The 27977-nt window shown below is 41.2% G+C and overlaps 2 protein-coding genes across 3 annotated transcripts in view; one reads left to right on the forward strand and one right to left on the reverse strand.

Moving 5' to 3' along the window:
- LOC133346579 (uncharacterized) lies at positions 1 to 10313 on the reverse strand. Of its 2 annotated transcripts, none has more exons than XM_061558240.1 (13): positions 9502 to 9604; positions 7003 to 7913; positions 6750 to 6809; positions 6579 to 6631; positions 6210 to 6354; positions 5313 to 5517; positions 4915 to 5128; positions 4566 to 4794; positions 3542 to 3656; positions 3319 to 3442; positions 2069 to 2180; positions 1650 to 1762; positions 1 to 1405 (listed from the first exon to the last, which is right to left on the reverse strand). In XM_061558240.1, exons 1-13 carry the CDS (start codon positions 9551 to 9553, stop codon positions 1330 to 1332), a joined length of 2409 nt encoding a protein of 802 aa, XP_061414224.1. In that variant the 5' UTR covers positions 9554 to 9604; the 3' UTR covers positions 1 to 1329. The 2 variants fall into 2 exon arrangements, with proteins under 2 accessions (XP_061414224.1, XP_061414225.1); XM_061558241.1 differs by lacking the exon at positions 9502 to 9604 and adding an exon at positions 10114 to 10313 and having other exon boundaries at positions 3 to 1405.
- Positions 10314 to 22768: 12455 nt separating this feature from the next.
- LOC133346580 (tight junction protein ZO-1-like) overlaps positions 22769 to 27977 on the forward strand; it is a 66143-nt gene continuing 60934 nt past the window's right edge. Inside the window, 1 exon segment of the mRNA XM_061558242.1 lies at positions 22769 to 23141. Within this exon segment, the coding sequence (XP_061414226.1) occupies positions 23112 to 23141 (30 nt within the window). The 5' untranslated portion in view covers positions 22769 to 23111.

The raw sequence follows: 27977 nt of genomic DNA on the forward strand, positions 1-27977 counted from the left end.
AGGACTTCAGTCATGGTCCTCTCATCGCAATACAATTCATCTAGTTCCTGCCGAGCTCTTGTCACTCAATCTACAATTTGTACGTCCTCTTTGGAGGGTTCTGTACTTTATATTTTAGCTGCATACAAATCCATTACAGACAGGCCACTAATGCAAACGAACCAACAATGCGCTCACGTCGAGGTGGAGTTGGTTAATACGGAACTGTGCAAATAACCAACCGTAGCGCTAGGGTGGCCTTCATAAGACAGTACAGCAAGTTGCTGACTTATGGGGTGCACATTCGTGTAATTTTCTTGTGGGTTTAGTATTATTGAAAGCAAAAACAATATTGTTAATGAGGTATGCATTTTATTCAATGTACATGTTGAGCATGTAATTAAAGCATTTTTTAAGTCAACTTTTAATTGGTGTATAGGAGTTGTGTAAGCGCATATTAAATCAGAATTACATTTTCAAACACGATGGAAATTGACGTTATTTCTCCATCAAAATCAAAACTATTGTTTTCACATCAAGACACCAGTGCTCGTTATAAATATAATCGTTAAGCCTGGTTATTATATTCCTGGCTCGTGCATTGACATTTTTAACATTCAATTTTGAAAGTCCCATAAAAAAAAATAGTAGTATTCTCCAATTAGTATTTTACTACATCTAACATTCAACTTTCATGGTCACTCTTGAAAACATTCCATCGAGGGTTCACCGTTATAGATTTAAAGCACGCACTAATGTGCGAGTTAAATGTCATACCTAAAATACAGAGGTGGCGCAATGGTGTGCACTGCGCTACGACCCTGCGGACCCAAGTTCGATTCCTGGCCATGTCTATAATTATCAATGTCGAATGATATCTGATATCTGTACCGATCCTGAGACTCCCTCCCCCTTCACTCAACCTGCATTGAGTGAAGTATGGTTCAAAAGCCTGTGACCGAGTGTGGGGAGGCTTTCTTTAAGCAGTGGACTGATAAAAGGTCGACCCTAGCTCGCAGTATATTACAGCTGCATAAGTATTACATGCATAAAACACAAAATCTTAACTTGCATGTTTAGCTTAAGTGCGTAATTTGTAAAAGTGACTCAAGCACAATTGGTGAGAGTAAGATGCTATGATCAAAATGTTCTATTTACCATCCATATGGTACACAGGATTACTAACAAAATATATTGTTTATGCATGTTGCTCATGCTGTTTAGTCAACTCATAAGCATACTATTGAGATACAATTAATTACACAAGCCAACTTCATTCCCAATTAAAACCTTTTCATTTTAATTTGAATCCATAACAAGCCGTAATACATCAACATCAAAAATGCTTTGTTATTTGATGCTTTTCTCAGCATGTGATTTCCGTGAAATTGTTTTATTGGTGCTGGCGTACTTCTGTTTGTCCTTCCTGTAAAAAACATGAACATATTTTCAAACATATGGTCCGTGACATGCGTACATTGCAATGACTCATTGGGCGTACTGCAGATTCGTTAAGTAATTTAAATTAAATCTGGGTCAACATAGACTGCCATGCATGATAAAAAAGAGGCTGTATTACTTTTCATTTCAAGCCATTCAAGCTAAATTTCCAGTAAGTAATTATATGTTGGTAGACATGGTGGCTTATTCTGGCTAGCATAGAAAATTACCTGGACATGTTGACTTTGTTCCTGCATCCTTGCCCACCCTCCCAATGGTGTGACTTGCTGTTCTTCGTCAGCGCCGATGCACATGCAGAGCATGGTCTGTTATTTGTGTACGGCTGCCAAAACACACAGAAAAGAAAAATACATTTTATTGAAAGCACTCCAACATTACCGCAGAGTTTGGATTCCTCATTGCCAATATAAAAAAAAACAGCAGCTCAGTCCCAAAAAGTAATTGGATGAAACCAATGACTTTTAATATAGCACTTGTGTACCTCAAAAGTGTAATTTTTAATTCCTTTTCAGAAGATTGAAAACCCAAGAGATACAATGTCTACTTAAGCGATTATAATCATGTGTAAGCAAGGCACGATTTGGAAAGGCTACAAATGGTGGGTTTGCACACACTGCACACGCTGCACCTGCTCGTGAGCGCAGAATCCGCAGATCATGCGAGTGGCAAATTCCATCTGATGAGTCTGGTCCTCATTGTGGCAATGATCACAAGGGTAGGCTCGTCCACAGCACGGGAATCTGGGGTGAAAGTATTGCAGTTTAAAATGGGACAAACAACACGTACACCTTTTAACATGAAACCATGGTTGTGAAAATACTGCCATATGGACCAATTATGAATTAATATTTTGATCACTTTAGTGGCTGGTTTATATTTTTTAGTAACATATATACAAAAATGTTAGATTTTATAATAATGTACATCCCTTCGTCAAGCCACGTCTGGAAGAAAGGCTATCCTCACGCTGTGTATGTCACGGAGGCTTTTTGACCACATTTCACCATGTTCGTCAGTGCGAGGTTTGTGAACCTGGAGGGGGGCAAGACCACTTTCAATCATTCTACTCTTGCGTATGGCAATTAGGTTCAGGAGATAAAATGCTAATGTGGAGGTGTACTAGCCACGTGAGAGATTCAATGCAGAGTTGGTGTAGTTTTGCTATTCCTCCATTGAAGGAGCAGACGACAGTGGTTTACTTTATGGTCAACAGTTTGGGTTGCATGGCCAAAATCGAACTACGGCTTGTCTTTAATGTTCTATTTATTGCAGAGATGTGCGCATCGGCCTGTTGATGTTCTGATGCAGTAAATGGTACAAGTGTCCTTTAGGTATGTCAACGCCAGAATGTTAACGGTGGTTAGAAATTTAACTCCACTTGCCAGGTGCATTGAGCAGGCTCACCACTGCTCTACTGCTCCACCCTAACTTTTACATACTTTCCTAGATATGTTTTTCCCTATATGATGCACTGTGGTGGGTTCTTGTAATTTTATAAAACTTTTTGGCTTTGAATTGATGTATGAGCCACTACATAAAGCCCATGTTAGCATACTTACAATACCCACTAATTATAAAGTGTTACCTTCAGCAATGGTCGGTTGCATGTACTATACTGGCCCACTAATCAATGTGCATTTAGCAAATGGGCAAAGGAATGACAATTAGCAGCACTGCAACATGATACATTTGTACACAAAGCTATAATTTTGACAATGTGCAGAGTATACGAATTGCAGATTACGTGACGAGTTAATTATAGTTGACAGAAATTAAGTATCTTAATTACTGCGATTGTATATATCTCCAATGCAGGGAAGTAATTACAAACACAAATATTCTCATACAATGTTTAGAATATAATTAATTGCATTTTACCGTAGCCATCTAGAACTCTTCTTGAAGTGTTTGCAGGCCCCAAAATCTGGTAAAGGCTTTCCTGGCTGAATTGCAGGGTCTTTGGCCAGTTTCTTTTTCTTCAAATTAACAACAATCTGATTTCCTGCATTAATGACACACACACACACACATCTGAGTATGTGTATAAAACTGAAGAAAAAATAGACAGGACCGTGTGCGTGCATTCGTAGTACATCTTAACCTTCATCTTGCAGAGATGGTTGAAGTGCATGAAAACGAGTTGTTTCAATAAACACAGATAGTTTTTTGTGGCAGCTCTGGCAATTAACTTCCTTGTGGAGTCCATACATCAATCCCTGTTAAAATAATACAGACGTTGGTATAGCATTAATTACAGAAAGATGACGCACGCAACTTTGCTTGCGTAAAATAATGCATTCATTTGTGAGAGAACCACTTTCTAAACTTGACACCAACCAGTAGCTAATAATATGGTTATGTTGCTGTCAGTCTGGGCCGAGGTCTCTCCCCCCACCATTTTCTTGAAGGGCTTCCTATATCCTTCACTGTTCTTGTCGCGTAGTGGCCTCCACATTTACTTGAGTTCATCTCGTCACCATTTTGGTTATGGTTATACCCCTTGATAAAGCAAATGTTTGGCACTAACTTAAATAAATTCCAATAACATACTTTGGAAAGGTAAGAGGGAACAATAAAAAACATGTCATGTTATGTATCACACAGTGCATGCGATGTACAATTTAGGAATGCAAACACTGGGTGTGTTAAAGATACACGAGCTGCCCAAGCCGACAATTGTGAAAATGTTAAACTGCTCATGAATCAAACATTCCAACTGGGATAATTAATCCATTGAGAATTCTAAGTTAATGGCAGCAATACTTCAGGTCACCCTGCATAGCTGCCTAATTATAGGAAACGTCCATTTGAATTCTGTAGCCAAATCACACAGAATGTGCCCACTGAACCTCGGATGTTATGTATGTTTAGTGCTTTATTTGGTAACCACTATGGCATGGTGTAGGCTGCTAGTGCCAGGCTACGATGTCAGTACAGAAAAAAGCCTCGTTGTATGCAACTAGACTCCAACGTCTTCACTGTCACCTACTGACCAGCGTGGTAAAGTATGGTAAAGAAAAAGCCCTTACATACCACACAACCTGGAAAAACCTCATCGAGCCATGATAGATAAAAGAGTTGCACACATACATGCCCATTTGAAGAGATCATGCACATGGGCTCACCTCTAAAGGCTGCTGCTCTGAGCAGTTCATGCATGCGAGCAAAAAGCTGGAGTCCTGCAAGACGAGGTCAAAGGGGGCGCAGCCATTCACATCCATGAATCCCAGCACAGCCGAGTGATGGTGCATCATGCACAGGCGCAGAGCTGCCGTCATGTCGGAACTGCACTTCTGGCACGATAACACGTACACGTGCTTGTTCGTCAACACCAGTTCCTCCTTAGTCTTACACCTGGGCAAAGGAAAGGAATGATTTTAAAGGTGTTAATTTTCTTCCATAAATGGTCAACGTTGATATGTTTCAATGTTGCCTATAACAAATGAATATTTTCTTTCAGCAGTCAATACAAACCGGGTGCACTGCAGGGAGACAGTGATTTTCTGGGCCACCAAAGTTGCAGTCTCTTCACCGAGCTTCAGGTTGATGAGCTTCACCTCGGTGCCGCGTCGGGGTGTGTCAATATCACAATGGACGTTTGGCTCGCTCCCTTCGACACCTTCGGGCTGATCGCCTTCCACATGCTGCTCAATTCCTCCATCATTTTTCCCATCTGGCTCGTCACCATCTGAGAAATAAAATCACGTCAATATTCAGCAGCAGTTGCGGAATATTTAGGGAATGAAGCAATTCAACATCATTTATAGAAGAACTTAATGTTTGTTGTCCTTCCCCGCACCTCTGATTAGCACAATTGGATAAGTATGGTGTGAACGAAGTTCAACAAACATATATACATAATATAATCTTACCACTGTCTTCCGCACTATCCGATTCGTCTGCACATGAGTGGTCACTGCTTGAACCACCTTCATCTCCTTGAGTTTTAAGTGCGTTTGGTGGATGTCTCTCCCCAGTATCTGGGCTAGTGCCAAGTTCTGATTCAGCAGCAGGCCTAAGATGGTGAAAAGGGATCAACTGTATCCCTGCCCGTTCTGCCTCCACTTCTCGTTTTAGCTGTCAAGAAAACAAACAAACAGGACAAAATTAAAATCTATACATATGAGAAGACAGTTTCTGGCCAAAAATCAAGTGATTAAAAAATACTGCAATGTGAAAATCAATCTACAAAAGTGAATTAACTGCAGTGAATACATCTACATTTGTAGTCAATTATACAATGTAACTTTAACTGCACACACAGGTTCAGAAAAATTAAGTGCTGCCTTGGAGAACAGTAATAGAATGTGTAATTGAAAAGGAACAAGGGTCCGTTTCATTGCAAAACATAAAATAACATTTATTCTTGGAAGGCCTTTTGGATGGTGGACAAAATGGTACTTTATATTACATTAATGAAATAGATCCCTGTCTGGGTATTTATCATGATCTTGCCCAGGTAGATATGGCTAAATTAAAATTATCTATTCTGACGCATTTATTTACCAAGAACAGCCTCAATACAGGGTCCTACATTTAGACGTTTGCCCAATTCCTTTGTAATGCATAATTGTGACAGGAAACTGGAGTACCATAAAAACACCCAGTCGTACAAGGGGATAACACGCAAAGGTGTTATCCGCATCTGAAATCAGCATGGTTGGCTATGTAGCGTTAGAATGAGGTTCAACATACATACAAACGTGTGCACAGACAGGTTCTTAAACCCCTATGCTGGACTTATTTCCTGACTATGTGTCAGGGCTCACCAGCCGTGCTCCCTCAGTGAAGAGCCTCTCCATATTTCGGTCCAGCCAACGAAGGTATGGTCGGAACAAGAGTTCCACCTTGCCCAGCAACTGGTTGGTTGCTTGCTTGGCTTGCAACCACTCCTGGGATGTCCTAAGCACATGCCTAGAACATAAGAGGGCCAATTTTTTATACCATTAACTGACATTGCAAATGGATATCAAAATGCACTATAATTTACTTGAGGTCCTGTCCAGAAGTCTGTACAAATATTTTGAAATTGTATTCAGTTTTTGACATCCTATTGGGCAATAAAGTGTCAAGAAAACAAATTCACAGCACTTAATTTTTACACAGTAATTCATTTGGTGACATTGCAAAAAACACACCTTCCCATTGTTGGTGGTAAATCTTGGTCTGCCGGAATATCAATATTCAGAATCTACAAACAAAGAAAAAGTCATATTTTAGATAATTAGTTATGCAATCTACAGCTTACATATATGTTGATGCATTAAAATAAAACGAGACTATACATTCACAACCGTACGTTATCTCACCTCTCTGGGGTAGCTGTCAGGGAAACTGACCATGACTTCCAAATCACGTAGATCAAATGGCTGTAGAGTAGATAAAACATAAAACAAGAGGTCAATCACTATATTTGCTTCTTTGACAATTCAAGCCTAGATACTAATTTGACAAATAATTCTGAAAAATTGATTTTAGCCACCAATTTAATTTACACGGGGATAATAATTATGGTGGTAATACACGTGCAATAAAAGGACAAATGAAAAGATAAAGCAGTACCCAGTCTGGGTCAGTAGGGTTGACAGTGAAGCGGTAGTATGTTAACTTCCCATCTTCACTCTCCTGCACGATCAGCTTTTCACTTGGAAAGCGCTTCTTCAGCTGTGCGATCTCCGTCTCCCTCAGCTCCGTGGCCATCTCATCAGTCAGCTCGCTTAGTTTGACCTCCTCTCTCACAACGGCGGGCCTCACTGCTACAAACCTGGTGGCTTCTGTGTTTTGGCCTTCAGCTAAGGCAACATTGGAGGGCTCTATATCCTCACCAGTATTTCTGGAAGAAACTTCTGAAGATTCCTGCTTGGAAGATTTAACACCATTTCCATCACTCGTGTTGACCAAGATATCAGGCGCTGCTGGAGGCGTTTCATGTGCAGCCGTGTGGCTTGTGTCATTGTCGTCGACTGGAGGTAGACCTGTTTTTGGGTGCAAGAATCTGCATCGCTTTTCCAAGGCACAGAAGCCAGCGAGGTAGTACTTGCAAGGACGATTTGTTTTTTTTGGCTTCAATTGTGTTTTGCCACTTGACCCAGTTTTCAAATTTTTTGTCGAGGCCTGCTCCTCCCTTACCGCACGCACCTCCTCTGTGGACTTCTGAGAACCCTTATTCTGTCCTCCAGAGCCTGTGCCGCTACCCGGCGATTGCTGGCATTCACTTCCATTGCTGGGATCTTCCTGTGGCTTGGCACGCTGGTGAAGAAATTTGCATCGATTTCCATAATAACAGACACGGCCATGGGAATAAATCCTGCACAGGGGCCTTGTGTTATTGCTTGGAGCCTGGGGTTTAGCTGCTTGGGCAATGGAGCCAGAAGTGTGTTGCTTAGTTTCCGTATCTCCAACATTTGTTGTAGAACTCGCCATTGCACCAGCTCCCTCTGCTACACATTCATCTGTTTGCTGCTCCATGGTGCCTGACAATACAAACAAAATTGATAGTGATATTAAGTCGAATTTTTAAGGTCAATCGTTTTTAAAGCCACATCACGGAAATGCTTAAAGAGCATTAATAAAGTTTTGTATTCCAAATGCAGTAGTGTACTTGCAACCACGAAATCACAAAGAGACTTTTTCAAATTGCATTGCATATTTTAAAAAAAAACTTTAACAGCTCTAACTTTCGATGAAATGCCATTAAATTACTCAATTTCAACATCGGGAGGAAAATCAACAGGTGGCACTCTATTCCAAAGTTCAAAAACTGCAAAACCTAAAGCCACTGTATTGTACATTTAAGCCAAAACTTCCAAATAAATATGATTCAAATTTGCACCGCTGTATTTTCTTCCTTAAATTTCATCATTACATTTGTGTATAACAAAAGGGAAATTAATCAACTTAAATGTTAAAAGGTCTCAACTGCACAGAGGGGTGTTATCAGCTTGGGAAATGGTGGACATCTGTGTACGTTTTCAACATTTACTTTTGCGAGTCCATACGAGCCATCTAATATTGTAGGGGAACCTGAATTACAAACTGGTTTGTCTGGAAGGCTACAGCAGTAATGAATGAGATGGATGACCTGAATCTCGACATTCGCCAATGGCTCCATTTGAAAGGGCTCATAGATGCCCATTGCGGTCTGATATTTATTGATGGGAATTAACGGTGCTGTCAGATGTAAAAATAATACAATTAACCATTGTGTGCCAGTGTAATTTCCAAAATTCTAAATGTAAAAAATAGATTTCAGATATGGTGTCAAATCCATCTTCAACTCCGATTAGCGTTGTCGCCTACGTGCGGTGCAAAAGAAGTTCAACGTACATACACATTGAACGTCTTGGTCTCCGTAAAAAAATGAATCTCAATGGGCTCAATTTGCTGTAAACAGCGAATGAATCAGAATTACACACCACTGCCCTTTGACTGAGCTACATTCGAGCATTCGCCTACTTTAGTGCCATGTAAAGTTTTATAGCCAAATGCACTTTGCTCCTTTTGACAACTGGACTGCAGTTGCCGCAATAAACAAGCACTTTACTCTTGAACACAACCAATGTATAACTTTTTTAAAGGGATTTCTTTATTAGTGGTTCAGAAACACGGAATAGTGTACGCTTTCCACCATAGCCTTTGATTTGATGACGGTATAAAAAAAATACCTGTATGGTATCTTAAACGAATGCTTTCGACAATGTCCTCTCAGTAAGAGACACAAACACCCTACACTCAAAAATAAAAAACACAGTTTTTATTGTGAAGTTGCTCGTGTGTCTGAATGCACTCGTCTGAAAATAAAGTTCGTCACAAATTACATTTGTACCTTTGCAACTACAGTAATACTTGCATATTTGTTGTCAAACCTTACAAACATAAGTTGCATGACAATGCTAAAGGCAAGGTACTAAAATATTTATGCCATTTATCAAGGGACTTGGAATGAATTGGCTTTACTATGTCTGCTCATACTGAAGCGTTGTTGATAGCATGAGGATATCAGACTTTTTAAGATACTTAAGACATTTTTATTGACAGCAGTAAACGCTTTTTTTATTGTACCTTGTATTTCACAACTGAAGCTCCAAGGTAATTGGACAGTTGCCCAACACATCCTTATTGAAATAAAATAAGGTGTTTACTTTGAACAAGCCGATGCTCATCTAACACATACTGAAGCGTTGTTGATATGAACAAAAATTATTTCGCAGGGAGAAGCTTCGTATGAACGGATCAAAACTGGCAGGAAAGGAACGATTTGTATGAAACCACTGCAGTTGTAAAAAAAAGTGTCTTCCTACTAACACCCAGCCAGCAAAGGGCTGGTGCTCATCTCATGTTTGGCTATCCAGTCAATTATGGAAATTCTACATTCTTATGACGGGGACCAGCTTACCCACGACAGCTGTTGTCGACTTCCCACAATATGGTACTCGTTTTATCGGCCCCGGGCTACGCACACGTAACTCAGCGTAACATTTTACACTTCTCCAGCACGGTCGCGTACGCTTAATGCAATCCAAGCGCAGCAAACACGATGTGAGAACGTACCCCTACCGATCTGGCAATACAATGTTTATACAAACCCAGACAGGGCTTTACCGCATCATTTGACACCGCGCGAACGATTGCCGCACTGTACGCGCACTGTACACGGCGCCTCACTCTACGTACAGCAAGGCGGCAGCAAGGCGTGCGTTGCAGACAGACACAGCGATGAGAGACGATGCACTCCGCCTGAAAACGAACGGGTACAATAGTTTTAAAGCTCAAGAAACGTTTGTTAAAGATTAAAATTGACGCCGATTAAGAGGGCGTCTGACAGCGAGTTCGACCAACTGCGTTGTGCTCCCCTCCAACCTACACCGGAGCCCTTTAAAGCCAAATCCCTCCGCCGGACCGACGTACAGCTTCATCACACACACGCGCACACGATATCCGTCCGCGGCGAGAATGAGTGCCAGCTAAAACTTGATTAATCTTAGTCCTGTTGAGTTTTTTTTTATAAAATAGATATTTCAGCGTTGGTTATGGACGTTCGAGTTTATTTTTAAGTATGTGTTGTCTGTATTCTTGGTTCTTTCGGTAAAGTCATGTAGAAGGGAAATAATAAAATAATAAAAATATAAAACAATTAAAAAAATCACGTTTCGACTGCAACACAAGCAACCATCATCAGGTGTGAAATCCACAGCAAGAAAATTTGAAGAAAATTGTTTTTTCAAATTTACAAATATAAAAAAATATTTTTAAAAATTTACGACGTTTCGACTGCAATACAAGCAATTATCATCAGGTGTGAAATCCACAGCAAGAAAATTTTGCAGTCGAAACGTCGTGATAATTTTTTCTTGTTTTATATTTGTATTATTTTATTATTTCTCTTCTACGTGACTTTACCGAAAGAACCAAGAATATGAATCACTGCAGTCACGAAAGCTTTAAATCAAAATGTATGTGTTGTCTGCTTTGTGTGTGTGGTTTTTTTTGGTACTCTTAGACACACACCGTTGGTTAATGGCATCGATTCTCAATGCAAATGAGCCCAATGCAAATGCTGTCCCTGGGTGGCGCTAGAGGATAGATTACAGCCGAAATACACACAGGTGAACCTTTAACATACATACCCAACCCACATTTAAGTTACATTGCAAAAGAAACTACCGCTTTTATGGCTTTATTTAGGTGATTTTCGAAAAGTTTTTTGATTTGGCCATGTTTGTTTGTTGTAGTAAAGAGTTAGACTGATGGCCTTAATCTAAGTTGTCTTGTGGTTGTTGTTGTTTGACATCCCACTGGGATTTTTGCACACAGTGCTTTATCTGCAATATTTTGCTGTCTTTTCTTGGAGTTTCTCTTTGCACATAGTCACTTTAAGATGTTTTCTTGTTCATGTTTTTGTTTTTTGTTTGTTGCGGTTGCACCCGATTCAAGAGCCGAATGGCTCACAGGGCTATACCAAATAAATAAACTTGAAATGAACTTAAACCGTATGTAGAAATTAACTTTATGTTAATGCGTCGACGTATCTCCCACGAAGTCATGTGCTTTATTACTGCTAATCCCACACTAGCATAATATGACTTTGAGACTCCCCACCGCCTACACATTTCTCAAGGAGTGACTAACCCCATATCTGCATGTGTCATCAACATGCTAAATTCCTCTGTTGATATGCAAATGTCTTTGTCAAGGCGCCCTTCCTCCCCTAACCCAACTTAAATATACGCTGCCAAGCTTGGTGGTGTTCATTCAGACGCTGTCTTTCCGACAGACCTATTCTTCACCTGAGGACGGCTGCTTGCGTTGTGGCCGAAACGTCGTGAGAATTGTATTTTATTGTGTTCTATTTTTATTATTTTATTATTTCCCTTCTACGTGACTTCACCGAAAGAACCAAGAAGGGAGGACTGTTAAATACGATCCCTGGGTTTGATCTTACACGAAGGGGGCCGTCCATAAATGACGTCACGCACCTAGGGGGCGGGGGGGGTCAGACCTTTGTGACGATGTGTGACGAGGGGGGGGAGAAATGTGACGTCACATCAAAATGCGCAATTTTAAATAAATATAGACAACACGTTCTACTTAATTAAATAGACTTTTAAATACATATTTTCTCCTACAACATCAGAGTGCAGCGCCACATTAAATACGCACTACAATGACAATAGCTTAAAGCGATTTGAAGCATGTTTTATTTTCAAAATATGATTGGGGGGGGGGGCAGAGCTTTGTGACGTCATATTTTAGGGGGGGGGTCTGACTTTTTGTGACGCCACGTGACGAGGGGGGGAGGGAGTAAAAAATCGTCCCAAATCGCGTGACGTCATTTATGGACCGCCCCATACCTGGTGCACAAATGTCAAATAAATACAATTCTCCAGTAGCGATGCGACTGTGGTCATCCAGAACAGAGACCGTACAATAACCTATAACGACGCAATGCCCCCATCCACAAATACAAAGGAGACATCATCGCGACAAACTTCGCTGCTCCTGACCCGGTTGTCTGGGGCTTGACCACCTGAATGTGAAGTTCGTTATTCTGCATCTCCATCAGCCACAACTAAAGAAGAGGATATTAAACTGCAGGCAAGAGAAGCAAAATAAGATGGTCCATGTACGCGTGGAGAAGTACACGAGGAACAACCCCCACGATGAAGATATTGGATGGGATGCGGATAAAATAACTGCAGACATAGTAATTAATACCACAACGAGTGTACATTATTGTTGTAACTGTGTACTTGTAATCCTGTGTTACAAGTTGCCTTTGCACAGCGATATCACTTCAAATTAAGTGTGCTGCATTGTTAAATGATCTGTAAAACCTGAGAGAATTGTCAAAACGGATGTTTTCTCAAATATTTATAATGAAGAAACGTAATAAAATAAATGTAATAAAACTCCAGGATAATGATGCATCGTGTTACTTTCTACCGTAGGAATGTTACACTCATCAGTTTTAATAACGAGTTATATGTTTTATCTTTATTGTATTGTCATTGTTAAATTTGCATACTTTTATGTCTGTGTTGCGTTAGACTACTCACAAATGGGCTTTTAAAACTGCAATATGTCAACATACAACGTAAGACAGTGTTGCTAAACACAAGCTTGGGATGTCGACCATCATGGCCACAAAATAATGAATGGCACTTGCAATTCGTGGCTCTGGTGGCAATATTCAGTATGCCAATATGTTTTCAGCATCGATTTTTACCAAAATAATATTAATACATAATTAATTTTGCATGTGTTCATCGCATTACTGGATTTTATTGCAATGCGCTTACCACTGTGTATACAAACCTATAGGGATTCATTCGTTTACGGGGTGCCCCAACCTCTGGAACCCACTACCCACCCTAACAGCAGAAGGAGGGGATGGGGGTATTTTCTGGAGCTCAGCCCTGGACAGCTCCTGTTGAAATTAAGTGCTGATATATACTCAGTACTGTACCTATCCAAAAATTAATCACTTTAAAAGCAATGGAATATTCATCACCAGCAAGAATGGAGTTGTGTCACATCATTCATACAAAGAATCTTGAAGATGATCATCACCTGTCATGATCATTACATTGTTCGATAAACGCCTCCCAAAGCCATCATCTATCACGGTCTTGCAATGGAAGAATCCATTTTGCACCTGCACATGAGCTGATTTTATCGTTTTATCTCCGTGGTGAACATTTCATGCATGTTCCCTCTGTCATTAGTATCGATCACCAACCAATAAGTCCTTGTAATGATGTGTCCTGTCGAAGCGCCCTTACTTTTTCTTAACAGGCAATAGCAGGTCTCATCCATAGGATCCTCTTTCCATCTCTCAATGTAATTCCATGTATCCACCTCTCTGTGATGTTTACTTCTTTGGTGGCAGTAGTGGTCGTGCTATCAGCGTTGAAGGTTGCGGTGGCACTAGCAGTGCCGGCAATGCAAGTGCTTGTGCCAAGTACCAGAGTAAGTTGGACCTCACACAATGATCAGGTAAATACTGGCCATGTTGGTCGTGTCTGCATGTGACTCCAGGAGCGACAGGTGCCTCATTAGATACTCCAGGGTCCTGCAACATCAAAAATGCATTGCCACATTGCGTATGTCATCACTTGTGCCATATGCTATTTGTATGGCTCATCATGCGTGTGTCACTGTTGATTGCTGGAACCTGTCGTGTGTTGGTTTCTAGGACTTGTGTATGTGTGTATCGTTGATAGGTATCGGTTTGTGTGTGTTGGGTGATCTTGGCGCGCCATGGTGGCGAGATGTTAACTACCTCGCTCGGTATACAAGAGGTCGTGAATTCAATCCTGACCCCGACGCTTGTATATTTGGAGTTTGCATGTTCTCCCCATGGTCACATGGATTTTTCTACGGGTCCTCCGGTTTTCCCCTCCACATTTAGAAACATGTGTTTCGAGTATTTGGCTGCTATAAACTTCCACGTGATAAGCCACTTCCTTGAGCTATCATTTTTGGCGAAGTTGCTTATGAAATAGAGCTATATATTTCAGTGGGCCTTACTTGGTAAAATAAAAGTAGTAAATAGTGATGGTGCACGTGTGTTAATGCATATGTACCTGTAGTTTGGTCGAGGCAGCCGCTTGATAACATCCTGCATTTGGAGAATTGTTTCCTGCTCCATTGAGGCAGCCATCACCTCCTGAGCCTCGACTCATGATAATGGTGAGGTATAACAAGTTATAAAAAAGAGAGGAATTTGTCCAAATATTTTCAAGCATTAAAATAATGACATGGCTGTGAGCTAAAATAATTCCTTCACTTGATAAAGAATGAGAGTAAACTTTTCCATCAGGGTATGGACCTCACTTCAGGCCTGGGTCTTCTCTGCCTGGCGGTCATATCACCACAGGGCTTCATTATCACTATTCGCACTGCCTCCACTTCATTTTCAACTCCAAGAAGAAAACCCCAAATAATTGAAGCACAGAAACACTTAACTGTCACACAGAAAAGCGTGACGAGTCTACTATTTACTAAATGGGTATGTGAACGAGCAATAGGCGAATGTACATCACTTCCTGAACACCCACCCCTTTATTAAATGATGCAATAACTTTGGATAGATTTCCGTTTTCTTCTCTCAGAGGCTAAAAGAGTAACGAGCAAACGTTTAGAGCTGACCCTTACATAAGCCCTGCACCATTGGCAGGTGCACAACACAAAACCCAGTGAGAATCAGGGCCATGAGACACTCAAAAGTGAAAAACCTTCGATCAATGTCATAGCCAAGCAATACACACCGGTGAACAGCTTTCTTCTAAAGGCACATGTGGTTTACAGTACCACATTGCTTTTCATTATGTTCCGTTCTCGTGTTGGTATCCAGTGTTTTGCGTGGATCACAAGTCTATCAATTTATAAACAATGATTCTATGCAACTTTGCCTTTTTAATTTGGCAAATATGTGGAGTAAAACAGTACAGTATCCAAATCTTTGTTTTCGTTTAAGCGACAAGGAAGTGAGTCACACTTTAATGGCAAAAATGTGCCACCTCTGAGTTACATGTCAGAAAACACACGTCAAAGTAGCCAAAAAGAGATGGTGATGCAAACGCAGGTGTTTATGATTCATTTGCACAATGCCAGCAAACGTGTTTTGTTGAGTTATAGGACCAAGATAGATTGCAACAGTTGCTGACAAAGCAAACGTAATCTCGAGTCAACAGGTGCTCAGAACAGCCCCTTGATGAACCGTGTGGACACATGCTTTGAAACATTGGCTAAGGATAACACAATGTTTTAAATCTCCCGATGTGTGAATCACAGCACGCCCATGTGTACTAAGCATAAACTCGTGACTCACACAGGATGAGGTCTCGTTGTCTCATTGTATTTATATGCCTTCCTGTGTTCTCATCCCTAACGTGACGGGGGGAAAAGGTTCAGGACTGTAACGAAGCAAAAACCCCATATTGTGCACTTTAAGCACACTCACAATAGCACAAGTGAACATTATAGGACAAACATATATTGGTCATGCTTGCAGTAGCTGATACGTCCACAATAGATGCACATTTTTTGCATTCACTCAATCTCATACCTTCTCACCTCTGCCACAATAAGTTAATGTCCGAATTGCACATTGTTCTAAATATTTAGTGGATATTTTAGAATAAAGTACAGTACTTAGCGAGCCAAACGAAGACCCATTTTCGAATTATCAGTGGGATCCAAATAAAAATCATGGCGCATATGTAAAGGTACAGCCATAAGAGATTCGTGCCAGAAAGACGTGCACTACTTGAGCATATCGGCACAAGACAGAGGAAAGTGCAAACAAATGACAAAATGAGCTATCTGTCCATGGATCGTGAAAATGATGCCAGCATTCATGTCTACCCACTGCTGTATGTATGTACGGTATGTTGAACTTCTTTCGCACCCTACGAAGCCAACCGTCCTCATCAGAGGTGTTGAACGCCTTCATAAAACCGTGCTGGGTGGTGAAGGCGAGGAACATAGACGTGGAAGCATACACTTTCAATAAATAAAAACAATGGATTGTGCTGCATTGCCCTTTTTGCTGGCCGCAGCCTAAAACAACCTGTTTCTGCAAGGTCGCACGCATCCAAACTCTCTCCAGGCTTAGTCCTGTTTAGCTGCCCAGATATTTCAAGATTGGACATATAGCTGGTGATTTTGTCATAGCCATGACAGCTATAGAGGGTGGTATGCTGAACTTCGTTCGCACCGTACGCAGCCAGGCAACAAACTGAACAGAAAAAGCTGTTTTAAAGACGTTAGTTTTAAATCTAGATGTCTTGTGACTCTCATTTAATTCTCTAAAACGTGATATTTTTTGTATACCCAATGGGTGTGTAATGTAATGTCAGCAATATAAAATATTAGGGTTCAATTAATTGTGGGTCACAAGACACCTGGACCACCCTGTATCAACACGGGCAAAATACAGTCCAGGTATTGCAAAATACAGTCCAGGTATTGCAAAATAAATACCTGTTGGGTTTTTTTTGGCCACATTTTTCATGATTTTCTTGTGCACTTTGAGATGTAGATAAGAGTACTGTACAGTAGTTCCATTGATTTCTAAACACGCCATTGAGAAATAAGAGCTCCACTGGGAGGCTTGTGAATTGGGCACAATACTATAAGGCAGTTATGTAAACAAGAGTACCTTCGCAGTCGTCGAGTACACATGCCATCTCATAGGAATCAAAATGATAAAGCTCTGAATACGTAGCATTCTAAGGGCACAATGTGCTTTACACTTCGTGTTTTCGAAGATTTTGGCAAAGAGAGGCAGATCACAATACTGTAGATTGTAGATCAATGTGTATAGCATTTTATGGAATTTGGAAAAACCGGTTTGGCAAGTGAGAGAGCAACAAAACAGATAGCCTGGCGACATGTTAGTGGCTTACAAATAGCAGCGACTGTGCCTGTGGGCAAATTGCAAGAAAATACTTGTTAATGAAACTACTACGGTGGTTGGATTGAGCTGTTATTGTGCCTTAACATTTTTGGTGGCGGGGAAATTAAAACATACGTAGTGTGGGTGTATGCTACATTAAAGCACATAATGTATTCTTGGTATAACCCTCACTCTTAGTACTGTGCTATTGCATCAGGGTTTAGCTACTTGTGGCATGAGCAGAGCATTTAATCGTGAATTGAAATAATAATTGCGGTATAGTATAGTGAGGTGTAGATGGCGTTAAAAGTGAAGATGTTTTGCAATTGTGTTCACGTCATCTTTGTGATACAACACTGCCAATGTAACTCATCACCACAATACTGGTGATCTGTTACATTGGCAATTTACGTTTAATAATGAGTACATGCCAGATATACATCAGCTATGTATGGCCCATTTGTCTGTTCACTGTTGGATGAGGGCCTCCTCACGTCGTGCGGATCATGGGGGTTACTTGACCATACTTCACCACGTCGGTCATTACAGGATGGTGCAGGAGGGGAGCATCGATGAGGGGGGCATAGAAGTACAGCATAGTACAACATATTGTGCTGCACTGTCCTCTGTTGGCCACCACGTGGCCCTGCAGTAAAGTTAACTGCGTTGCAACTCAAAATCTACGTCTTTAAATGTGTCCATGCTTATGTAACATTTCCCAGCAGAACAGTAAGACTGTCACGTGGTATACAACGTGCCAGGCAGCTACAAAGTACAAAGCTGCATTGAACTATTTAAATATCATGCGTCAAGTGTATCAATGTCAACAATTATAATCACCAAGCGTTCAATCCCTCCTTAGCTTCCACTCCGTAATTATTTTAGGACAACGTACCCCATCAGCCACCTTTTTCGAGCGACGCATCCTTGCCAAGAATCAACTTTCCTGAGCAGATTGAACAATGCAATTAATCTGCGTACGTTGTCCAAATTATAGGGCATTATAGAGACCATTTCATTATACATCCCCTGCATATGTAGGGAGTTGTTGGGTTTTTTGTTGTGGTTCGACCACACCTTACTAGTGCCAGTGCAGGCTCATACATGTCGTACACAGTTCAACACCATCTGCCCATGCATGCCACATCTCAACCAGGTAAGGAGGGGCGGACAATCTGCCATGCATGCCACACCTCAACCAGGTAAGGAGGGGCGGACAAGACGGCAGCAAGAGGTGGACTTGGATTGGGTGTCTTAGTCACGCAAAAAAACCCCCAGCACTCTTCACAATGCCATTGGGTGGCTTTGCTATGTTAATGTTAGAGCAAACACTGCTCATCAGCCAATGCATTCGTAGGTGAGGTGGGATGTTGGGTGCGGCAAAGGTAGGGTTGGGAGCTTAACAGGTTGAAGTCCAACTAAGTGGAAAAGGTTTTGGTTGGAACATCACGCACGACTAAGGCAGTGATTTTTTTGTGTTGTTGTTTTGTCTGTCGGAGAGCTCTTGGTTCTATTAAAACATATTCAGTACCGTAGTTCAATAATTGTACGGATACCGTTCTTTCTTTGATAGTGATTGGTTTGTTTTAAATAGAAGTTACACGCCACACCGAGCGATACATTCAAACGGCGTGGTTCACAAACGAGGAACTACAGGGACCGAGTTTTCTTGAAGCCAAGGGGGTAACATACATCTCAAAGCAAACGCTTCTTAAAGGTGAGTGAGTGAGCGAGGATTTGCTTGCATTTTGTACTTGACTACGAAAGAAGTTCAGCAAACATACGGTCTATTATTTGAACAATACATTTTCCATTTGACCCGTTTTGGTTGAGGTTTGGCACAGATTCTTTTTTTTTGGGCAGCCTGTGGAGCGTTGGCGCAAAGCCACCTATTTGAACGAGATTTACAATTGTAAGATAAAGTCAAAAGTTTATAGTTTATTTTTATTGTCCGGATTATATATTTGCGTATAGAGTACTGCTGTTTTATTAATATTTTGGTCGAAGACTTTAACGGTCTTTAAACACGCCAGTTCTTTTCCAGTAATTGTGTCCCATTCTTTTTACACTATAAATACATTGTGGATGTGTTGGATATATATTTTTAAAGTGTCTGGGAACGGGTGTAGGATTTTGTTCACATTTAGCTCTTAACTATTTGTATATTACTGTATAGCAATACTAACCATTTATTTTATTAATTAAATGGTTAGTATTGCCTTAGCAGTCTGCCTTGCTGTATTGTTTCACCTGAGGACGATGGCTTGTGCTGCGATCGAAACGTCGTGATCTATTTTATTTTTCTACCTACGTGACTTTACCCAAAAACCAAAGAGGATGGATTCCTGCAGTCACGAAAGATTCAAATCAAGATGATTTTATTAAAGTTTTTAAATTTACTAATTGCCATTTGTACCGTAATTAATTATCTTGCAAAAAAGATTTTCCCAAAATACTGTAAAGTTTAAATCTGTGATTAAAATAACCCCTATTCATTAAGTACCGTACACTTTATATTTATGTAAAGTGTACGGTACTTAATGAATAGCAAAACGTCGTACTACTCAAATTCTAAATGTTGTGGATTCACTCCACAAACGCACCGATGGGCTGAATAAATAACTAATTGGCGTTTTGTTAACGTGACACATTTCTTACTGATTGGCCGTGTCGGGTGGTGGAGGGTTGCGACGAATTTATACTTACGCTATCTCACCCAAAAACCTTTATTATGAATATAACACTGGTCGCGAAAGTCTACGTTTTAAAAAATAACACCTGAAAATCAGGTTGTTGCCAGGCTGCGGGGTTACATTCCGCGCAGCAGAGGGCAGTGTAGCTGAATCCATTGTTATACTGCACTGCCAAACATGCCCGTCCACGTTCCTTTAGCCTCGCCGACGACGAGAATGGTGAAGTATGGTTTATTAACCATCGCTAAGTGCACGACGTGGGGGTAAGTGGCCCTCATTCATCCGCGCAGTCGATTGAAGTGACCGTAAAGGGCTGTACATGCACATTTGAGTTGTATTGCACTTGGGATGCTCATGGTTTTTATTTATTTTACTACTACTGTGGAATGGGACAACTGCACACAACCGAAGATTCCTCCTTTGCAACACCAGAGTGGTTCTGTATTTTGTCAAAAGGTGTAGAGTATAGACCCAAATTATACAGTGCCGTCTTGTGCTTTGCACTGGGGTTAAACCCGAGTTGGCCCAAGTCCTCTAAATTAACTGGTTTCTTTGTAATTACCGACAGATTAGCCGGGTACATTTGTAAAAAAAAAAACTTTTTACGTTAAAGCCAGAACGAATGCACAGTTTAGAACAATATAGTAATTGTTCAATTATCACCGTGCTGTGTGTAAAAAGGTGGCCCTCGCTCAATGAAACTATCGAATGGAAAATACTGTAATGTAAATAGTGGGGGTACAATGAAAGACGGGGTCTGTTGATCTATTAGAGATTGCAGGGTTGGTCTGGGGGTCAGCTGTTGCCTGGGGAATACGCTGGGGGGTTATTATGCCCTCCCTGTTCGGTTTAAACTGGCATAGATTGTTGTTGGCTCAGGACAGTCCCAGCTCTTTGGTACAAAAGGCATCAAATGTGTGCGACAACCCCCACCATACCCAATCATAGCCTCACAATGTTTTAACACCACGACTGCTGCACCTGTAAGTACAATGGATAATTGTACACGGTCCCCTTTGTCTGTACTCAGGTACCTGTGTTGTAATTATGTAACACGTTCCTTCTTTTACTTTTTGTTGTTAGAAAAGAGCAGACTTTTTGTAGCTGCTCAGTATTTGGTAGATAGTGAAGTGTGTACTATACAATGTTACGTCACACTCGCATTATAATCAGGGGTTTTTTCAAGTCCTAAACGCACTTGCTGTCCGAAAATGACAATACTGAACCCGACTTAGATAGTGTAAATTGCCTAAGTTCACATTGTTTTTGTTGTGTTCGTGCCTACCCAGTTAACAAGTTTTAATACATTACGTTATTCTACTGTACGTATTAATTATTGGCAAGTTTGAAATGGTTATACTTTATTCCTTGCGATGTGTAGGCGGGGTTGGGTTGTTGAACGAAGGGCTGTTTTCAAGATGAATGCACATGCCCAAAAGAAAACATTATAAATGTATGAGTATCTTACATATTTCATGCTGGAACAATGCGATCTATTAAAGGTTGGTTTTACTGACAAACAGCATAATGAAAAAATACGTCATTGTCTAATGAATGTTGCATTTATAAGAATAAACAATGAGACGCCTACAAATCATCTGCTAAAACTGATAGGTTATTTCAATTGATTAAACATGCTCAAGGGATCGGTTATCTGAGACAAACCCATCGAATGGTTTCTACATCTGGTATTTCCAAGAGCAATGGGATTATACTTCCCATAGCTAATGTTAATCCTCTGCACCTGACTTTCATTTAACCGTGTTGCCAGTGTTAACAGTATCTTTATAAGTGTTATTTTAAGAGTGGCCATGCCATGGAAAACATTACGCTTGCAAACTGTCGGTACGTTACTTTAAGGCTGTTCTTTTGTTAAGCCACAAGAATGTTGCACTTTTTTGCAACTAACAAGACTCTGTAAATAAGTTTTTGCTCGACTGCCTAAGGACCTCCCTGATTATAATCTGGAAGGAAGTTGTATTAACCAAAACAAGGGCTTCAGTGGGTGCACATTTTTTCCTGTTGAACCAGCAAATCATGAGAATACGTGACCACAGCAAGCCCCCCCCTCCCACCGCCTTATCCCATTAGCAAATCCCATCACAATTTTCACGTGTACACAGACGTCGGTATGCGTACACTCGATCTGGAAGAGTTAAGTTTGTGAGCAAAAGCGAAGGTGCCAGTGTTTGTGGAATACGTGGCAGGCGTGGCCAGCAAGTGACTCAAAGACCGTGCCATTTGAGCAAAATGCAGGGGAATGCCCCCCCCCCCCCCTCACATCACTTCTTATGAGACGGGTCACTCATCAATTGCACCCACACCACCCAAATTAAAAACACGGATTCAAAAAAATTCACCGCTGCACTAATATTGCAACACAATCCCGAGACGAAAGCGGGCCGCGTGGCCACTATCTTCTTAAGCGGTGGCACTTTGCGGTGTTGTTTTTTTTCCTCCCTCTCTCCCGTCCTCCCAAAGAGAATTGTTTTGACACCTTAAAGCCCTCTCCCTACCACCACCACCACCGACCAACCACCACCGCCCCCCCCCCCCACTGGCCAGCCAGTTGGTGGGGGCCCATCGTCATGGTTACCCCGAAGGGAATGGAATGTCCCCCCCCCCACCACCACCTTGCGTAGCTGCCTCCCCATTGGCTGCTGCACAGCGGCGGTGAGTGGCGCTTCTGGGGTGGCTGCTGCTGCTGCTGGTGGTAGTGGTGTAGTAGTGGTGGTGTTGTTGGTGGTGTAGTAGTGGTGGTGTAGTAGTGTTGTTGGTGGTGGTGGTTATATACACGAGCAAGTGTGGGGTGGGGGGGGTGTTGGTGGCCAAGTTATCGGTGCAGACACAGACAGACATATTGGATTGTCAGTGGGAAGAGCGAGGCGAGTGGAGCGGCCACGGGGTGTAGTTGTGTCTTGCTGCTGCTGCTACTACTGCTGCTACTGCTGCTAGTGGTGGTGGGTTAAACTAGCGATCGGTGACACTAGCGGTGGTGGCCACCGTAAGACGTCGGACTCAAGTAACAGGACACACAGCACACACAACAGCACAACAAACAAGGCAGAGCAAGAGAGATGTCGTACGGTGGTGGAGCCTACAGGAAGGTGGGGAATTTTGCTCGTTTTAACATTTTGCCAAAGAGAAACGTTGTGAAGTTTGTGTGTGTAATTATCTGTGTTTGCCAGGGTGTTTTATAATGTTTTTGGGGGGTAAGCAAGCACCTGTAGGAGCTGCTTTAAATACATTTCTAACTGCGCCCTTTTGGACTTTGTGGGGTGGTGGGGGGGTGGACAGGACAGTGTTTTTCTTCTCACGTGGGTTCGGAACGCTGTGTGACAGAGTGATTGTAAGACGACGAGTTTGGTAACAGCACAAAGTTTGACGGTCGGAGATTGTCAATTGAATCGTGAGCTCGTAGGCGTGGGTAAGAGTCGTTTTTGCTTGACTTCATTTGGTTGTGGGGGGGGGGAGGAAACATTTACTGTCTCGTTTTTTGTACAGACGAGGCAATTCGTTTATGTATAAATTAATGATTGTGCGTTAATGTCATCCGTGCATTTATGATCGTACATTTTTGTTACGTGAAAAAACACGTTGCTGCCTCCAATGTACGGGATTTAAATGTGAGAGTTTAGCACTGTATGTGTTCGATATACAGTAGTAGTGGCTTTTAGCACTGGCTATTCGCCCATGCAGCGAAGAAACTTGCTACCTGAGTTGAATTCCTGGCCATGGCTTAAAGTCATTGGCGAGTGATATTCAAAACCGGTTATGTGAGTGCATCAAGCGAAAAAACTTCCTCATCTGAGTTGGATTCCTGGCAATGGCTTAAAGTCATACTGCTACCTGAGTTGAATTCCTGGCCATGGCTTAAAGTCATTGGCGAGTGATATTCAAAACCGGTTATGTGAGTGCATCAAGCGAAAAAACTTCCTCATCTGAGTTGGATTCCTGGCAATGGCTTAAAGTCATTGGCGAGTGATATTCAAAACCGGTTATGTGAGTGCATCAAGCGAAAAAACTTGCTACCTGAGTTGAATTCCTGGCCATGGCTGAAGTCATTGGCGAGTGATATTCAAAACCGGTTATGTGAGTGCATCAAGCGAAAAAACTTGCTACCTGAGTTGAATTCCTGGCCATGGCTTAAAGTCATTGGCGAGTGATATTCAAAACCGGTTATGTGAGTGCATCAAGCGAAAAAACTTGCTACCTGAGTTGAATTCCTGGCCATGGCTGAAGTCATTGGCGAGTGATATTCAAAACCGGTTATGTGAGTGCATAAAGCGAAAAAACTTGCTACCTGAGTTGAATTCCTGGCCACGGCTTAAAGTCATTGGCGAGTGATATTCAAAACCGGTTATGTGAGTGCATCAAGCGAAAAAACTTGCTACCTGAGTTGAATTCCTGGCCACGGCTTAAAGTCATTGGCGAGTGATATTCAAAACCGGTTATGGATACCCTTGACGAACTTGCCCTGGCCAGCACTGTTAATTGTGTGGTTGTGGTCAAGCAACAAAAGGCGTAGTAGGGGAAAGCATTCATCCAGCAGTGGATGGACAAGGGGCTGTACGTTATGTGTTGATGACGAACGAACACCGCAATATCAACAATGAATGTTGTGATGGTTTTAAAACGCGTATTGTTGGGTTAACGTTGTTGGGCATGGGCAGGTGTTTACGATGACATACTGCTTGCTGTCAAGGTGACCACGTTTATAACGTGGCCCTTAGCCTACCTGCAATTTACTGTACAGGCTTACCTAATGTTAGGTGCAAATTTAGCTCATCCTCCAACAAACACACAATTAAACATTGGCACACGCTTATGCAGTGTTTATGATTGTGACCAAATTGGGCAATGTCGAAAATACTGTATGTGTTTTAATTGTCAAGTTTATGCAGGCTTGGATAAAACGATTACAGTATCCTGAGTACAATGCAGAGCATTTCAAGGTTATCAAACACCTTGGTTAAGTAATGCCTTGACCAATGTGCGCAAACGTTTTAAGTTGTGATTTTTCTTAAGTGGGTTGAACGGGTTTAGTCTCAAGACTCATTCCCACACGGGCAATTTATTTTTTGTCGTTTTTCGTTTAGACAATGTAATTCAGAATACAAAACATTGTGGATAAAATACGCGCTTGGCCCATTGTGTTTCTGCCACTGTAATAAATCAAATTGCTGTTATATATGCGCGCCCAACAACAGATTATCCACAGTGCAAGTAGGCCCACGAAACATTCTACTTATTTTTATTGAAATGCTTACATGAAAACACTTAAATGAGTTAGTTTCTATATTCGGCAAATGATGAATCGAGCCACACCACTTGAGGCATTAAGTTTGGCTAATTGGTGGTCATCATTATCACATCAAGCTCAAATTATAGATGGCACGTATTCCGTCGGTCATGGTCACAATGGATATGAAGGGTTTAGGTAATTTAGATACGTTAATTGGCACGTGAAAATTGTTAAAATGAAATGGTTCCCAAGAAGGACAACTGCCCTTGCTGTTGTGCTGGCTATTACGCAGTGATAACGATCTCTCTGTTATTTAAAGGAAATATTGTTTGTTTTTCGAAGGAAGTGTGCTTTGCTGGCATGTTCTTTTCCAAGTCACTTAACATACATTGCACCATCAGACGTTGTATAGGACTGTGCGAGAGAGCACTGTATCTGTACAATGTAGTGGCCCATGTGTAGCAGCAGCTTGTATGAAGACAAAAGTATCCTATGAATGGGTGAAGCGAAACAATGGGTCATCATAACATTCCAACGGAGGAATGCATGGGGCGCTGCCAACGTCTGGTAAAACAGAAGTTAGACGCCTCAGAATGCAGATAAAGTTAATAATTGTTCAAATGGTTGGAAAACATTACGGTATTGTAATGCGGTCGACATTGGATTTGCAAAAAGGCAACATGCCGACATTTTAATTTCAGTTATGTCCCCGGTTTAATGATTGATCCAAAGGTTATAATTTTTGTTGAATTTATAACTTCCATTGACATATTTGGTCCCTTTTTGCTCAAAGTATTTTTTAAATGAAAACTACAAGATGCGTTTGGGCTTTAACTTGGCATCAGCTGAGTATATTTACACTCGCTTAGAAGGCTTTATTTTGGATTAAAGTACTGTACATACCAAATTGTTGGAGGCCATTTAATGTATCGTGCCAAGTAATAAAGCTGCGGTCAATAGGTCTTTCCTCCCACTCTTTGCGTGACGTGTGTTGGTAGATGTATCCACTCACAACTTATCCTTAATGAATATCCAGCTTTTCATGTTTTATGTTCTATGAAGGACCATTTCCCAAAACGTCACCTATTATATATATTCTTCCTTTTCAAGGAAGTTTTAATGACGAATGTTGAGTTTTTCTATTCGTGAAAATACAATATTGTACTGAAGTGCCTTATTTTATTACTTGGACAAATTTAATACAATACGGTACTCTGTAGAGGTGGTCGATTGGCAGAGGTCGCGGTGGTGAGACGTTATCTCCCTTGTCTAGTATGAAGGAAGGATTCATGGGTTCAATCCCGACTCTGACGCCTGTATATTTGGAGTTTGCATGTTATCCTCGTGGTGGTGTGGATTTTTCTCTTGGTCCTTCGGGTTTTCCCACCACATTTAGAAACATGCGTTTAGAGTATTTGGCTGAAATACATTTCCACATGACGAGCCACTTCGTTGAGCAGTCGTTTGTGGCCAGGTCGCTTCTGAAAAAGAGCTGTATCGGTCAGTAGGCCTTACCTGGTTAAATAAAAAAATTGTTGTGTCACAGCACAGAGCCAGGATTTCTGAGACCTAGGGTTAGATATCCACTTTTAAGCCATAAATTAATGAACTGTGTTGTAAAGTGTAGCGAGTTGATGGTATCAACTTGGTCACCAATGACTGCACAATAAAACTCTATTGTATCAAATGTGTGTTTGACTTAATTTGGGAAAATTCCAGCGCTCATAAAAACAATCCTGTTGAATTGCGAGGTGACTAAAGATTTATCTGGCAATAGCATGTTTGAAAGTGCAAGCAGATGAGATGCTATTTGAAGGCATCTCATAAGTGGTTCCATGAAATCTCCTTCTGCAGACCAATCTCGAACATGGAATAAGGACAATTGGAATTAAATTTGGGAACAAAATGAAACAATTCTTGCATAATAAAGTACTGCAACTTGCTGAGTATCTATCATTAATGTAAAGTGATTGTGTATTTATAAAAGGACCTGCTTATTCTTCATAGAATGACAACACCCAGTGGACAGAATGACGTGAACCCCAGTGAATGACGAAGCTCATACAAAAATGTGACATTTTTAATTGAGGTCAAGGTGAACTTGGTACGTTGGTAATGACGCATAGCAATGTGCAGTGGTGTCTATGAAAACACCAATTTTGTCTTTTCGTTTAAAAATTCTGTTGTATAAACCCATAAAAGGAATGGCATTAGGTCAGTAAATAGATGGTCTCGTGATGCCATTTTTGGGCCACTGCAAGATGGTCAGTGGAGGGGGCAGGGAAGGATAAGCAAAGAGGGATGGGTACAGTTTATGTTTATACGTGGATCAAGTGCTTTACAAAAACGTGTGCCCATCAGAGGAAAGAGTAAATTACGACGTTTAACCACTGTCGTACAGTATTTGCTTGCGACCCATGTAACGCCTAACTTGTCCGGTCAAAACCAAAACGTGGAGTCCCAGTGGACTTAAAAGGTGTGGCTCCACGCAAAGAAGGCTCTATGCAGATGCGGAAAATAAACATTTACAAAGGCACTAAAGTCGTATGCTCCAGTAAACATGAAGAGAATCCGTGAACTGAGTGGGCGCGGAAATGGTTGCTGCCACGGAAGCGACATGAAAATTAGAAAAGGTTTCTGGACCAGAATGACGCTATAATGAGTCACATTGATGACTATACCCTTGTTTCATTGATGA

Source organism: Lethenteron reissneri, chromosome 24 (genome assembly GCF_015708825.2).
Source record: "Lethenteron reissneri isolate LAM-NWPU_2019-01 chromosome 24, ASM1570882v1, whole genome shotgun sequence".
In the NCBI taxonomy this organism is placed as follows: Eukaryota; Metazoa; Chordata; class Hyperoartia; order Petromyzontiformes; family Petromyzontidae; genus Lethenteron; species Lethenteron reissneri.

Bases quoted from the DNA above. Each gene is read 5' to 3' on its own strand.
- LOC133346579 (XM_061558240.1), bottom strand. From the start codon at position 9,553: ATGTGTTGGGCAACTGTCCAATTACCTTGGAGCTTCAGTTGTGAAATA. The intron at 3,443-3,541 runs GTTAAGATGTAC...TCATTAATGCAG, and splicing joins ACCATCTCTGCAAGATGAAG to GAAATCAGATTGTTGTTAAT. The intron at 2,181-3,318 runs GTAAAATGCAAT...CTTTCACCCCAG, and splicing joins AAGAGTTCTAGATGGCTACG to ATTCCCGTGCTGTGGACGAG.